Genomic DNA, 16,530 nt, shown 5'->3' with positions numbered 1-16,530 from the left:
TATGAAATCTGGCTTCTTTTTGTATATCTCTGGACTAATATTGACACTGGATATACCAGAAAAGAGACAGCTGCACAGAGAAAGAGCCCCAGTAATCCTCAGAGAATCCCCTAGAGGAGTAGTCAGCAAGAGAATGGATTAATACTTATATGACTTTTATGTGAGACAGTATCCAAGACCAAAGACAGGCCCATCCCAAAGGAATCAAGAAAAAATATTTGACACCAATCTATGATGCTTATTCTCATGAGGCTACCCAGAAAAAAAATCATTAAGTCATAGGGCATTGAGTAGAGTACTAAAATGGGCCTTGCCTCTCCAGTGATGGATAACTCATCCCAGATTCAATATGGTTCTGTTCCCATCTAACAAATATTAAATAGCAAGACTTATTTCCAAATAACCTATATACATCCAAGAAAAAAGAGCTAAGGAGTATTATACAAAGATGAAAATACTCAGCACACACAATAAAAAATTCACAATATTTGGCATCCAATCAAGGAATACCAAGCATATAAAGAAGCACAGAAATATGACCCATAAAGAGAGTAATCAATCAAAAGTAACTCAGAAATGATACAGATGTTAGATTTAATGATAACATTAAAATAAATAAGCTGAAAATAGAGTTACCATATGATCCTGTGATCCTATTCTTGGGCATATATAGAGAGAAAACTAATTTACAAAGATACACTCACTTCAACATTCACTGCAGCACTATTTACAATAGCCAAGACAAGGAAGTAATGTAAATGTCCATTGACAGGTGAATGGATAAAGAAGATAAAATATATGTATATACACACACAATGGAATACTACTCAGTCATAAAAAGAATGGCAATGCCACTTGCAGCAACATGGATGGACCTAGAGATTATCATACTAAGTAAAATAAGTCAGAGACAAATATATATCAGTTATATGTGAGATCTAAAAAAATAATGCAGATGAACTTATTTACAAAGCAGAAATAGACTCACAGGCAGAGAAAAAAAAAATTGAAGACTGCCAAAGGGGTAGCAGGCAATGGGTAGAGAGACAAATTAAGAGTTTGATATTAACATATACACACTACTATATATATATATAATAAGTAAACAAGGACCTACTGCATAGCACAGGGAACTATAGTCAGTATTTTCTTATTATCTATAGTGGAAAAGAATTTGAAAAAGACTTTATATATACACATGAATATATATATATATATATATATAAAAAACTGAATCATTTAGAACTAATACACCATTATAAATGAACTACACTTGAATTAAAAATATAGAATAACTGAATTCCAAATATTTATAAGATAAACAAGAGACACAGAAGATACAAAAAGTGCCCAATAAATTTTAAATGCGTGAGATAAGCAATGCATTTGGTGCATTAATGGTAGAGTTCACATTGAAGGGGAAGAGATTAATATATATTCAGAAAAAGAAACCATCCAAAGAGAAACACTGAGAGAAAAAAAGAAAAAAAGAAAAATTAGGGAATGTGGATAAGATGGTAGAGAAGGGAGACCCCAGGCTTCCTTCCTTGATCATGGACATACCAAAATTAAAACTATTTTCAAGGTAACTAAGAGAATGACAGGAAGACTAGCAGAAAACACTTTCCATAACCAAGGACAGAAAGAAGTAGCCACAATGAGATGGCTAGGAGACAAAGAGATGTAATATAGTCTAGAGCCTCACCTTGGGGTCAGTGGCTCATAAACAACAGGATAATCACATCTGCAAAGGTTCTTTCCAAGGAGAAAAAGATCCAAGTTCAACATTAGGCTTCCCAGCCAGAAAGGTCCTGCACCAAGAAGACAAACCTCAAATATTCCAAAATATCTGGCTTTGGAAGTTAGCAGGGCTTGCATATGGAAGAACCAGAGGGTGGTAGGAAATAATGTCTTTGGTCTAAAAAGGCACATGCAAATATGTGTTCTGAGGCACCGCACAGAGGCAGTAAGATGAAAGAAGCATGGATCAGACCAGCTTGTTCATCTTGGAGAGATTCTTGGAAAGACAGGAGGCAACTGGCTTTCCCTTTGGGGATGGGGATGAGGGTGGCAGCCACTTTTGGAGGCCTGTTTTACTACAAGGATACCAATGCTGGCAAGTACCATTTTGGAGTCCTCCTTTTAGGTTGTTAACACTGAGGGATTACCTGCTCACAAGGGAGCTGGCAACAGTCCTGGGACCCATCTGGGCTATACACTCAGCCTCATTGAGACCCATCGTCTCCCAACAAGGGCCTGGTACCTGCTTCATTCACCAGAGGTCCCACAGCCAGTCTTACTAGACATGCATTTTCTACCAGTCAGCTGGCTGAGGCACGGGACGCTTGGACCTTTCAACCAGCTGCACCAGGACACAGCTCTGTCCACCAGTGGGCAGGCAGCCATCACATGAGGCAGTGCTTGGCAGTCAACCAGGCCATGTAGATCTGATATGGAACACCTTTCGAGCACATAGTTCTCATGACCTGAGGAGAGTGTACTGCTAGGCCTCAAAGGATATAATCCACATAAGTACACATCTTCAGGATTTGGAAATGTAACCAATGTATCTAATACATAGAAATAAATAAAAAGAATTAGGCAAAATGAGAGAAATATGTTTCAAACATAAACAAAACTTCAGAAAATAACTAAATAAGGGGAGACAAGCAATCTACCTGATAAGAGAGTTCAGGATTATGGGCATAAGATGCTCAAGGAACACAGAAGAAGATGGATGAACCAGTGAGAAGTTTAACAAGCATTAGAACACATAGAGAGGAATCAAACGGAACTAATAAAATAGATAAACAAAACAAAACAAACAAACAAAACACTAGAAGGAGTCAACAGATCAGCTGATACAGAGGAAGGGATCAGTGAACTGGAAGACACAGTAGTCGGAATCACCCAAGCCGAACTGAAAAAAGAAAAAAGAGTTAAACAAAATGAGAGTTTAATACAATTCTAGACATCTATCATACCATAATTTGCATTACAATGGTCACAGAAGGAGGAGAAGAGAGAAGGAAAGTGGCTGAGGACTTAGATGAAGAAAAAATAGATGAAAACTTGTCTAAAGTGGGAAAGAAAACAGCCATCCATGTCCAGGAAGCACAAAGAATCCCAATCAAGATCAACCAAAGAGGTTCACACCAATTTTTGGAAAAATTAAAAAAAAAAAAGAAGAAGGAATCTTGAAAGCAGCAGGAGAAAAGCAAACAGTTATGTATCCATAAGACTCTGAGCTAACTTTTCAGCAGAAATTTTGCACTCCAGAAAAAATTGGTACAATATTTCAAAGTGATAAAAGGAAAAGTTATAACTAAGAATATTTGGCAAGGCTATCATTCAAATTTGAAGGTCAGCCCATGAATTTTATAGGTAGGTGCCCAATATGCTACTGGAGATCAGTGGAGAAGTCACTCCAGAAAGAATGAAGGGATGTAGTTAAAGCAAAAACACATACAGTTGTGGATGTGACTGGTGATAGAAGTATGGTCCGATGCTGTAAAGAGCAATATTGCATAGGAACCTGGAATGTCAGGTCCATGAATCAAGGCAAATTGGAATCAGTCAAACAGGAGATGGCAAGAGCTAACATCGACATTCTAGGAATCAGTGAACTAAGATGGACTGAAATGGGTGAATTTAACTCAGATGACCATTATATCTACTACTGTGGCCAGAATCCCTTAGAAGAAATGGAGTAGCCATCATGGTCAACAAAAGAGTCTGAAATGCAGTACTTGGATGCAATCTCAAAAATGACAGAATGATCTCTGTTCATTTCCAAGGCAAACTGTTCAATATCATGGTAACCCAAGTCTATGCCCCGGCCAGGAATGCTGAAGAAGCTGAAGTTGAATGGTTCTATGAAGACCTACAAGACCTTTTAGAACTAACACTCAAAAAAAAAAAAAAAAAGTCCTTTTCATTATAGGGGACTGGAAATCAGTCCTGGGTGTTCACTGGAAAAACTGATGTTGAAGCTGAAACTCCAATATTTTGGCCACTTGATCCGAAGAGCTGACTCATTTGAAAAGACCCTGATGTTGGGAAAGATTGAAGGCAGGAGGAGAAGGGAACAACAGAGGATGAGATGGTTAGATGGGATCACTGACTCAATGGATATGAGTTTGGGTAAACTCTGGGAGCTGGTGATGGACAGGGAGGCCTGGCATGCTACAGTTTATGGGTTCACAAACAGTCGGACATGACTAAATGACTGAACAGAACTGAACTGAAAAGACCACTAAAAAGTTTTATAAGAAACCTGAAAAGGACTGCTCTAAGCAGAAAAGAGCACAACTAAAATATGGAAAACAGAAAAGGAAAAATCTCATTGGTAAAGGCACACACACAGTAAAAGCAGTGGACCAAGCGCTTATAAAACTAGTAGGAAAGTTAAAAGACAAAAGTAGTAAAATCATATCCACAGTAAGTAGCTAAGTCAAAATGAAAACTGGTTGCATGGTCGTGTCCAATTCTGTCATCCCACGGACTGTAGCCCATCAGACTCCTCTGTCCATGGAGTTCTCCAGGCGCAAGTACTAGAGTGGGTTGCCATTTCCTTCTTCAGGGGATCTTCCCAACCCAGGGCTTGAACCTGGCTCTCCTGCATTGCAGGTAGATTCTTTACCAGCTGAGCTACTAGGAAAGCCCGACCTGGGGGTGCAACAAAGGGACTCAGAACCCCTAGGGAATTTGACTTTGGAAGCCAGTGGGATTTGATTACAGAACTTCCACAGGACTGGGGAAACAGACTCTTGAATGACACAAACAAAACCTTGTGTGCACCAGGAGCCAGGAGAAAGGAGCAGTGTCCCGATAAGATACTGAGTCACACTTGACAGTGAGTGTAGTTAAGTAGTTAAGGGTTGCACAAAAGGTAGTTAAGGGATGCCCCCAAATATATAAAATATAATATGTAAAAACATTAAAAATGGAGGGGAGAATAAAAGTGTAGGGTTGTTAGAAAGTATCTGAATCAAAGAGACAATCAACTAAAGCAATAATATGTAATTATATATATATGTATATGTATATATGATTTTAAACACACACACACACGTTTTATGCTTCCCAGGTTGCTCAGTGGTAAAGAATCTGCCTGCCAATGCAGAGGACCCAGGAGATGCAGCTTTGACCCCTGAGTTGGGAAGAGCCCCTGGAATAGGAAATAGCAATCCACTCCAGTACTGTTGCCTGGAGAATTCTATGGACAGAGGAGACTGACGGGCTGCAGTCCTTGTGGTCATAAAGACAAAACTGAGCTACTGAGCATGCACATACATTTTTACAGTAACCACAAACCAAAAACGTATAATACAACACAAAAGAAGAGAAAAAAACTCAAGAATAATATTAAAGATACTCATAAAATCAAAATGGAAGAGAGCAAAAGATTAAATGAATGAAAAAGAACCTATAGAACAACAAGAAATCAATGAACAAAATGGAAATAAGTACATACATATCAGTAATTATCAATACTTTATATCTAAATGGATTAAATGTTTCAATCAAATGACAAAATGGCTGAATGAATGTAAAAAATAACCCATACATATGCTGCCTGCAGTTTGATCTAAAGACACACAAACTGAAAGTAAGAGGATGGAGAAAGTATTCCATACAAAATCAGTGGTAGCAATACTTTTATCAGACTAAATAGACTTTCAAACATAGACTATAACAAAAAAACCAAGAGGCATATTACATAATGAAGAAAGGATTGATCTAGGAAGATATAACAATTGGAAATACCTATGTACCCAACATAGGAGCACCTAAATACACAAAGCAAATACTAACAAAGATAAAGGGAGAAATTGACAGTAACACAATAACAGTAGGGAACAGTAACAACTTCACTTTCATTAACTGATAGATCATCTAGACAGAAGATCAATACAGAAACACTAGCCTTAAACAACAAATTAAATGGTGGATATCCCATCAAAAAGCAACAGAATACACATTCCAGTACACATGTGACATTGTCCAGGACAGATCAATCATATCTTAGGCCAGAAAACAACTCTAGGTAAATTTAAGATGACTGAAATCATATCAAGCATTTCTTCCTATCACAATAACATCACTACAAGGAAAGAAAATTGTAAAAAGACAAAAATATGTGAATGTGGAGGCTAGACAATATGTAACTAAACAACCAATGGGTCACTGAAGAAATCAAACTAAAAATATCTGGAGACAAAGGAAAATGGAAACACAATGATCCAAAATATATGAGAAGCAACTTTTCTAAGAGGGAACTTAAAAGAAGTTCTAAGAGGGAAGTTTACAGCAATAGAAGCTTACATCAGGGAACAAAATTCTCAAATAAACCACCTAATCTATACCCAAATGAACTAGAAAAAGAACAAACAAACTCAGAATTAGTAGAAGGAAAGAAGTCATACAGATCAGAGCAGAATAAATGGAACAAAGACTAAAAAAAAAGTTGGAAAATATCAATGAAAATAAGATCTGATTCTTTGAAAAGATAAACAAAATTGAAAAATCTTTAGCCAGGCTCATCAAGAAAGAGAGGGCCCAAATAAAATCAGAAGTGAAAAAGAAGTTATAATCAACACCATAAAAATACAAAAGATCATAAAAGATTATGATGAACAATTATATCCCAATAAAATATACAAGCTAGAAGAAACATACATTCCTAGAAATGTATAATCTCCCAAGACTGAATTGAGAAGAAGATAAAAGGTGAAAAAAGAAATTGCCAAAGTAATGAAATTTAATCAACAGGACCAGAAGTCTTTACTGATGAATACTACCAATATTTAAAGAAGACTTACTACCTATCCCTCTCAAACAATTCAAAAATATCAAAGAGGAAGGAAGGGTCTCCCAAACTCATTCTAGGAGACCAGCATCACCCTGAAACAAGACAAAAACACCACTCACAAAAGGAAATTACAGGTCATTATCAATGGCGGACACAGATGTAAATATCCTCAAAATATTAGAAGTCAGAATTTGACGATACTTTATAAGGATCACACACCATGATCAAGTGGGATTTGTCTGAGAAGTGTTTCAGTACCTGCAAAGAAATCAATATGATACATATTAACAGTGTGAAAAATAGAAATCATACAATTATCTCAATCAATGTAGAAAAAGGTGTTGACAAAGTTCAATATCTATTTATGATAAACACCCTCCTATGGCTTACTCATATTGATGTTTGACAGAAATCAACACAATTCTGTAAAGCATTCATCCCTTAATAAAAAAATAAATTAAAAAGGGAAAAAAAAATCTCTCCACAAAGTAGGTGACAGGGGAAGCATACCCCAACATAATAAAGGTCATATGTGATAAACCTACAGGCAACAACATAGTTAATGGTGAAAAGCTGAAAGCATTTCCTCTAAGATAAGGAATAAGACAAGGATGCCCCATCCCACTACTTCTATTGAATACAGTATTGGAAGTCGTTTTGAAGAGGCAGAGAAGCCAGAGATAAAAGTGCCAACATTTGTTGGATCACGGAGAAAGCAAGGGAATTTAAAAAAAAAAAATCTATTTCTGCTTCGTTTACTACACTAAAACCTTTGACTATCTGGATCACAACAAACTGGAAAATTCTTATAGATATGAGAGTACCAGACCACCTTACCTGTCTCCTGAGAAAGTTAAATGCAGGTCAAGAAGCACCAGTTAGAATGGACATGGAAGAATTGACTGGTTCCAAATTGGGAAAGGAGTTTGACAAGACTGTATACTGTCACCTTGCTTATTTAACTTAAATGCAGAGTACATCACACAAAACACTAGACTGGATGAATCACAAGCTAGAATCAAGACTGCTGGAAGAAATATCAACAACCTCAGATATGAAGATGATACCATTTTAATGGCAGAAAGTGAAGATGAACTAAAGAGCCTCTTAATAAAGGTGAAAGAGGTGAGTGAGCTGGCTTGAAACTCAGCATTCAAAAAACAAAGAACATGGCATCTGGTCCCATCACTTCATGGCAAATAGAAGGGGAAAAAGTGGAAGCAGTGACAGATTTTCTTTTCTTGGGCTCTAAAATTATTGAAGATGGTGAATGCAATCATGAGATTAAGACGTACGCTCCTTGGAAGAAAGGCTATGGCAAATCTAGACAAGTATTCAAAAGGCAGAGGTATCACTTGCTGACAAAAGTCCATATAGTCAAAGCTATGGCTTTTCCAGTAGTTATGTACAGACATGAGAGTTGTACCATAAAGAAGGCTGAGTACAATTTAATGCTTTTAAACTGTGATGATGTTCACAGAAGACTCTTGAGAGTCCCTTGGACAGCATGGAGATCAAAACAATCAATCCTAAAGGAAATCAACCCTGAATATTCATTGGAAGGACTGATGCTGAAGTTTCAATACTTTGGCCACTTGATGAAAAGAACTTACTCACTGGAAAAGACCCTGAGGCTGTATAGACAGAAAGCAAATGGAGAAGGGGGCAACAGAGGATGATAGCATCACTGACTCAAGGGACATGAATTAGAGCAAACTCCAGGAGATAGTGGAGGACAGAGGAGCCTGGTGAGCTACAGTTCAGGAGAGAGCAAAGAGTCAGACATAACTTAGTAACTGAACACTGGAGTTCCTAGCCATAACAGTCAGACAAGTAAAGAAATAAACTGTATCCAACTTGGAAAAGAAGATGTAAAACTGTTTGCAGATGACATGATATTATATAGAGAAAACCCTAAAGATGCCCCCACATTTATTAGAACTAATAAGTGAATTCAGTAAGATTTCAGGATACAAAATTAATAATCACAAGTCATGTTTCTAAAAACCAACAATGAACTAACAGAAAGAGAAATTAAGGGTCAATCTCATTTACAATTGCATCGAAAAGAATGCATTACCTAGGAATAACTCTAACAAATGAGATAAAAGACTTAAAATCACAAACTGTAAGACATTAATGAAATAAATTTAAAACAACACAAAAAATTGGAAAGATAGACCATGCTCACAAATTGGAAGAATTAATACTGTTAAAATGACCATATTTCCCAAGGCAATGTACAGATTCAATGTAAACCCTATTAAAATACCAATGGCATTTACAGAACTAGAACAAATAATTCTAAAATTGGTATGAAATATAGAAGTTTTTTTTTGTTTGTTTGTTTCTTAACATTTTATTGAATTTTAAGGTATATGCAGAAATATCTGCAATATATTAACACATACAACTCAGTGAATTATCACAAAGTGGGCACAGATGTAATGGTATTCAGGAAAGACTATTCCCAGCACTCAGAAATCCTCCGATGCCCTCTCTAAATCACTACTCCCTCCCTCCTCTTCAAAAGTAATTACTATGCTCATTTTTAACATCCACGTCTATTGTCCCCCTTCTCCAACTTTACAGAAATCAAATCATTGTGTATGAATCTTAAATCTGACTTATTTCTCTCCATACTTTGAGAAATTTATCCATGTTGTTGACTATAGCTGTAGTTTATTCACAGTTATTGCTTTATTTATTTACTGCTCAGCAGTATGAACTGACCACCCTTTGTTGTTTCTAGAGTTTTATTTCTTCAAATCATGATGCTCTGGATGTTCTTGTTCATTGAATCTGAAAGTCTTCAACTTTTCAGAGGGGAACTGAAAACATTTATATTTACTGTCCTGATACTTGGCCTTATTTCTTATTTTCAAAAACATTGTTACATTGTGTTTCTCTATTGAAGTGAAGTCCCAAACAGTACTTTTAAATTTCTCCTGTAATCTTGGAACATTCTTTGAACTGGAACATAGTAAAGACTCAATAAATAATTGTTGATTAAGTGATATGAACAGATGACTGGCTGGCTAGAATGGAATGATATGAAACATAAAAGTTTTTGAGATCGATGATAGTCTTTTCTCAAAATAATCTTGAGAAAGATGTTTAAAATCATAATCCCTGATTTCAAACTATACGACAAAGCTACAGTAATCAAAACAGTATGGAGGTGCACAAAAGCAGACACATATATCACTACAATAGAAGAGAGAGCCCAGAAATAAACCTGCACTTATATGGTCAATTAATATACAACAAAGGATGCATAAATATACAATAGGAAAAAGATAGCTTCTTCAATAAATGGTGTTGGGAAAACTGGACAGCTAAAGGGAAAAGAAAAAAACTGATTTGCTTTCTCATACCATATACAAAAACAAATTCAAAATGGATTAAGAATTTAAATATTTAAGATTCCAAACCAAAAAATTCCTAGAGAAAACAGGTATTATGATCTTTGACATAAATTTTAGCATATTATTACTAGTCTGATCTGGCTGTTTAGGCAAAAATAAATAAATAAATAAACAAATGAGAGTGCAAGAAACTAAAACTTTTTTGGACATGTAGATTCTTGGCAAAACAAAAAGGCAGTTTACTGAATGGGAGAAGATATTTGTAAATGATATACCCAATAAAAGTTTGTATCCAAAATACAAAATGGAATCATATAACTTATCAAAAACAAACAAACAAACAAACAACCCAACCAAAAATGGGCAGATGACTTGAATGGACATTTTTCTAAAAAACATACTGATGGCCAAAAAATACATGAAAAGATGCTCAACATCTCGAATTTTCAGGAAAATGCAAATCAAAACCACAATCAGTACCACCACACCTCTGCCAGAATGGCTATCATTAAAAACACAACTAATAACGAATGGTAAAGATGTGGACAGTGAAAAACTTGGCTTAAAACTCAACATTCATAAAACCAAGATCATGGCATCCAGTTCCATCACTTCATGGCAAACAGATGGGGAAACAGTGGAAACAGTGTATGACTTTATTTTTCTGAGCTCCAAAATCACTGCAGATGGTGATTGCAGCCAGGAAATTAAAAGACACTTACTCCTTGGAAGAAAAGCAATGACCAACCTAGACAGCATATTAAAAGCAGAGACATTACTTGGTCAACAAAGGTTCATCTGGTCAAGGCTATGGTTTTTCCAGTAGTCATGTATGGATATGAGAGTTGGATTATAAAAAAAGCTGTGTGCCAAAGAATTGATGCTTTTGAACTGTGGTGTTGGAGAAGACTCTTGAGAGTCCCTTGGACTGGAAGGAGATCTAACTAGTCCATCCTAAAGGAGATCAGTCCTAAGTATTCATTGGAAGGACTGATGTTGAAGCTGGAATTCCAATATTTTGGCCACCTGATGCGAAGAGCTGACTCATTGGAAAAGACCCTGATGCTGGGAAAGATTGAAGGGAGGAGGAGAAGGGGACGACAGAGGATAACATGGTTGGATGGCATCACCAACTCAATGGACATGAGTTTGGGTAGACTTCCAGAGTTGGTGATGGACAGGGAGGCCTGGCATGCTGCATTCCATGGGGTTGCACAGAGTCAGACATGACTGAGCGAGTGAACTGAACTAAACTGAAGGATGAGGAGGAAAGGGAACCCTCAAGGCACTGTTGTCTGGATTATAAATTATAAGCTGGTAGAAGCCACTACAGAAAACAGTATGTAAAATCCTTAAAAAATTAAAAATGACCCAGCAATTTCACTTCTGGATATTCAATCAAAGGAAATACAGACATTAATACAAAAGATGCAGGCACTCAAGTGTTCACTGCAGTAGTATTAACAGTAATCAAGAAAAGGAAGCAACCTAAGTGTTCATCCATAGTCAAATGGATAACTAAAATGTGGTCACACACAATGGAATATTATTTAGCCATTAAAAATATTCAACCTTACCATTTGTGACAACATGGACAATCTAAAATATTCTGCTAAATGAAATTATTCACAGCAAGACAAAGGCGACATAATAGCAAATGTAGAACCTAAAAAATAAAACTAACAAATTCAGATAAAGACAAGAAACAGGTGGTTTCCAGAAAGGAATTTGGTGGGAAGCAGATGTAGGGTATTAAGAGGTACAAATTTCAAGTTATCTAATGAATTAAAGGGATAAAATATACAGCATCTGGAATACAGTCAATAATATAAATCAGCTTGTATAACAAAGTTTACTAGACTTATTGTGGTGATCATTTTATAATGTATGGATGTGTAAAATCATTATATAATATACCTGAAGCTAACATTGTACAGTGTAATACTGTACACTGACTATATTTCAATTAAAATACAAGATGAAAAACATCATTAAGGTCTGGTGCAATGTCAAGCAGTCTAATAGCTCTGTAGAGAGGCAAGACAGGACAAAATAAATATTTGACAATAATGTTCATTATAATCACATATATTAAACATTATACTGGAGGTTCTAGCCAATGCAATCAGGCAAGAAAAGGAACTAAAAAATCATCCATGTTTAATGAGCACCAAGATCATTTGTAGCACCATGATCATTTATGTAGAACATCAGTTGGCACCTACAATAAAACCACCAGAGCTAGTAAGTGTTTTTATCCATATAAGATATAAGATGAATATTAAAAATTGATTTCCTATATCCCAACATAAAATAATTGGAATTTAAAATACAAACTACAGTACATTAAATTATGAAATATATAGGAATAAATCTAGCAAAAGATGTGTAAAAGCTTCAAATTATATAAGTATATGATAAGAAAAATTAAGAAGACATAACAAATAGAGGTATTTGGTCCATGAGTTGGAAGATCCAGTATAATCAAGAGATGAATTCTGCCTAAAATGACCTATACAGTCAATACAATTCCCATCAAAATCTCAGCAAAATTTCCTGGCAAACATTGACAACATGGTTTTAAAATATATATAGAAACATAAATGTAAATATAGATTAACCAAAACAACTCTGAAACAGAAAAACAAACTTGGAAAAATAAAATTACTGATTTAAAGAATTATTAAATGTATAATCAAGATAAGACAAACAGGTCAAAAAACAGAAAAAAGGAGTAAAGTTAGACTAATGAAACTCATTTTTGACAAAGAAGCTAAGATAAATCTCTTATCTTAAAAGTTTTTGAGAACTCTGCAACAAATAATTTGAGTAAAAATGCAGGTAATGTCAAATCTAAAAGAAAAGAATATAGATTATACTAAGAAACACATTAAAATGAATTGAAAAGCTTTTATATTAAAACATAATTCAAAAAGACAATTTGAAATAGTGGCACTGGAATTCAAAAAGCCAATTTAGAATAGCTGCACTGGAAATACCAACAATTTAAACTGCTCTTCCATTAAGATGCTTCAAGCAGCCTGTGGTATTACCATGCCTACCATCAGTGGTCATGTTTAATGGGCATGCCCAGTGTCAGAATTTGATTGAGACTAAAGTTAATGGAGACACAGTAAATGTCATCAGGTGAAAATTTAGAAGAAACCTGGCACATTCTGTTGCTACACCCAAAAGAAAGAATATTCACTAATACCATACACAAAAATAAACTCAAAATGGATCAAAGGCCTAAATGTAAGGCCAGATGTTATAAGACCTTAAGAGGAAAATATAGCCAGAACACTCTTTGACATAAATCACAACTATATCTTTTTTTTGATCTACCTCCTAGAGTAATGAAAAGAAAAAGGAAAAAAGAAAAAGGACCTAATTAAACTTAAAAGCTTCTGCACAGCAAAAGAAACCATAAACAAAAAGGGGGAATATATTTGCAAATGAGAGACAAAAGGAATTAGTCTCCAAAATTTACAAACAATCCCTTCAGCTCAGTCATAAAAACACACAGTCCCATCAAAAATAAGCAGAAGATCTAAACAGACATGTCTCCAAAGGCATACAGATGGCCAAAAAGCATATGAAAAGATAGTAGTTCTATTTTTAGTTTTTTAAGGAATCTCCATACTATTCTCCATAGCGGTTGTACCATTACATTGCCATAACAGTGTAGAAGGGTTCCCTTTTTTTCTCCACACCTTCTCCAGCATTGTTTGTTTGTAGACTTTTTGATTTTGACCATTTTGACCAGTATGAGGTGATACCACATTGTGGTTTTGATTTGCATTTCTCTGATCATTAGTGCAGAATAATATGGAGATTCCTTAAAAAACTAAAGATAGAACTACTATATATGACCTAATAACCCCCCTCCTGGCCATGTATCCAGAGAAAACTATAATCCAAAAGGATACACACACTCCAGTGTTCACTGCAGCATTATCCACAATAGCCAAAACATGGAAGCAATTTAAATGTCCACTGATAGATGAATGGATAAAGAAGATGTGGTACATATATACAACAGAAAAATACTCAGCCATGAAAAATGAAATAATGTCATTTGTAGCAACATAGATCACCTGGATAGAGATTATCATACTAAGCCAGATAGAAAAGACAAATATTATATGATATCACTCATATATAGAATACAATAAAAAAAATGAACTTATTCACAAAACAGAAACAGACTTACAGATATGGAAAGCAAACTTATGATTACAAAAGAGGAAATGTGAGGGGGTAGAGGAATAAATCAGAAGCTTGTGATAACACACAGAAAACACTACTATATATATGATAGATAACCAACAAGGACCTACTATATAGTACAGTAAACTCTACTCAGTATTCTGTTATAACCTACATGAGAAAAGAATCTAAAATTGAATGAATACATCTATAACTGAATCACTTTTCTGTACACCTGAACCTAAATCAACTATGTGCTAGGCTTACTCGTTCAGTCATGCCTGACTCTGTGACCTCATGGACTGTAGCCCTCCAGGCTGTTCTGTCCATGGAGATTCTCCAGGCAAGAATACTGGAGTGAACTGCCACACTCTCCTCCAGGGGATTTTCCCAACCTAGGGATCAAACTCAGGTCTCCTGCACTGCATTCCAATAAAAAAGGTATGAAAAATTAAATATTAGACAATAATAATTATAGTAAATTCAAGTAAGCTGAGATTGCCATATGAACAACAAGTCACTAACAATACAAAAATGTACATGTAATAAGTCTAGAGGGCTTCCCTAGGGGTCGCGAAAGAGTCAGACATGACTTAGCAACTAAACAGCAACAACACAATGATAAACTAAAAGATTAATATATTTCAATTTCAATATTTAAAAAATTTTATAGCAGTATATACCAGTATAACCAAACTATGTAGATCTTACACTTACATACGTTTGTCAACAAGAAATTACCTACAATAATAATTTAGATTATTTTAGATAACATTTATTGACATAGAGTTGTCAATGTTGTTTTGTTATTAAAAAAGCAATCTACAAAATAATCTGTAAGGAATAATAACATGAGTATATGTATTCATTCAAATATATAAACATTCATAGAAGTATTATACAATGTGTAAGAATACAGTTGTGTGAGGATGCATACCAATAAATAAATATGGTGGTGATGGAATTACAAATGAATTTTATTTCTCTTTATATTGATTTAGACTGTAAATCATAAAACATTACATATTATTTAAAGTTCAAAACAAGTATTCTGAGAAGATTAACTGGAGGGGAAAAACTGAGAACTTGCTTCAAAATTCTAATTCTAATAAAGACAATCAGTTATATATATTTTTTCTATAGGAATTACAAGTGTAGTTTATGGTGTGAGATAAAGTCAAAAGTAGTTTTATCAAATAATAGAGAAGTACTTTTTATATTACAGCCACAATATAATACAACCAAAATACAATAAAAATTTTATAACTTTCACTTTGTATAATACAAATCATTTGGGGTAACTGTTCTATTGCCATCTCACAAAGTGAACTACATTCAAAAATGAAAACTATCAAAAGCACATCCTCAATCAGCCCCAAGCAGAGGTTAAATCTCACCCTACCTTCTTGTCAGTCTCTTCTCTGTGTTTACGCCGTTGTTCCTCTATCCTAGCTTCTCTTTTAACATCTTCTCCAATCCTTGTCAGAAGTAACATCTCTTTTGTCTTCCATTCCTAAAGAGTACCATGTTACCATATTCAGTATGTGTACACAATTAACCTCTGTATTTTGTTCACTACCAAAAAGCAAGTTATTTAGAACAAGTCAAGAGCCTAACAGAAATCAGACCAAGCATAAGTATTAGTTTGGTGAAAAAGTAATTGTAGTTCTGTGAATTTTAAACCATTAAAAATAGGCTTAACCACATCTTTATTAATCAAAATAGGTACTGTTATAATCAACACATTTTGCCACTGAGAAATAAGTTTGATTACTCCTGTAGCATAAAAATCTGTGCTTCATGCTTTGAGATTCACTGAACTCTTGGAAAGCATTTTCTGCTTCCTGATGGTTGTGGAAGTGCTTTCCAAACAAAAAGTTGTCATGATGCCTGAAGAACTGGTAGACAGTTGGTGAGAGGTCAGTTGAATATGGCAGATGAGGCAAAGCTTCAAAGCCCAATTCATTCAACTTTTGAAGTACTAGTTGTATGATGTGTGGTTGGGCATTGTCAAGAAGTGGATACATTTTCATGACCAGTGCCAGCTGCAGGCATTGCAGCTTTCCATGCATCTCACTGATCTGCTGAGCATACTTCTCAGATATAATGGTTTTGATGGGGATTCAGAAAGCTATAGTG

At 35.1% G+C, this 16,530-nt stretch overlaps 1 protein-coding gene across 1 annotated transcript in view; it reads right to left on the bottom strand.

Annotated features, from left to right (window-relative positions):
• Window positions 1-16,530, bottom strand: part of FSIP2 (fibrous sheath interacting protein 2) — a 138,260-nt gene that overhangs the window by 104,711 nt on the left and 17,019 nt on the right. Inside the window, exon 7 of the mRNA XM_040227942.1 lies at window positions 15,794-15,904. Within this exon, the coding sequence (XP_040083876.1) occupies window positions 15,794-15,904 (111 nt within the window). The remainder of the gene's footprint in view (window positions 1-15,793; window positions 15,905-16,530) is intronic.

This window comes from Oryx dammah, unplaced genomic scaffold, assembly GCF_014754425.2.
Source record: "Oryx dammah isolate SB20612 unplaced genomic scaffold, SCBI_Odam_1.1 HiC_scaffold_27, whole genome shotgun sequence".
NCBI classification, from domain to species: domain Eukaryota; kingdom Metazoa; phylum Chordata; class Mammalia; order Artiodactyla; family Bovidae; genus Oryx; species Oryx dammah.
This window is presented reverse-complemented; position numbering and strand designations above follow the sequence as displayed.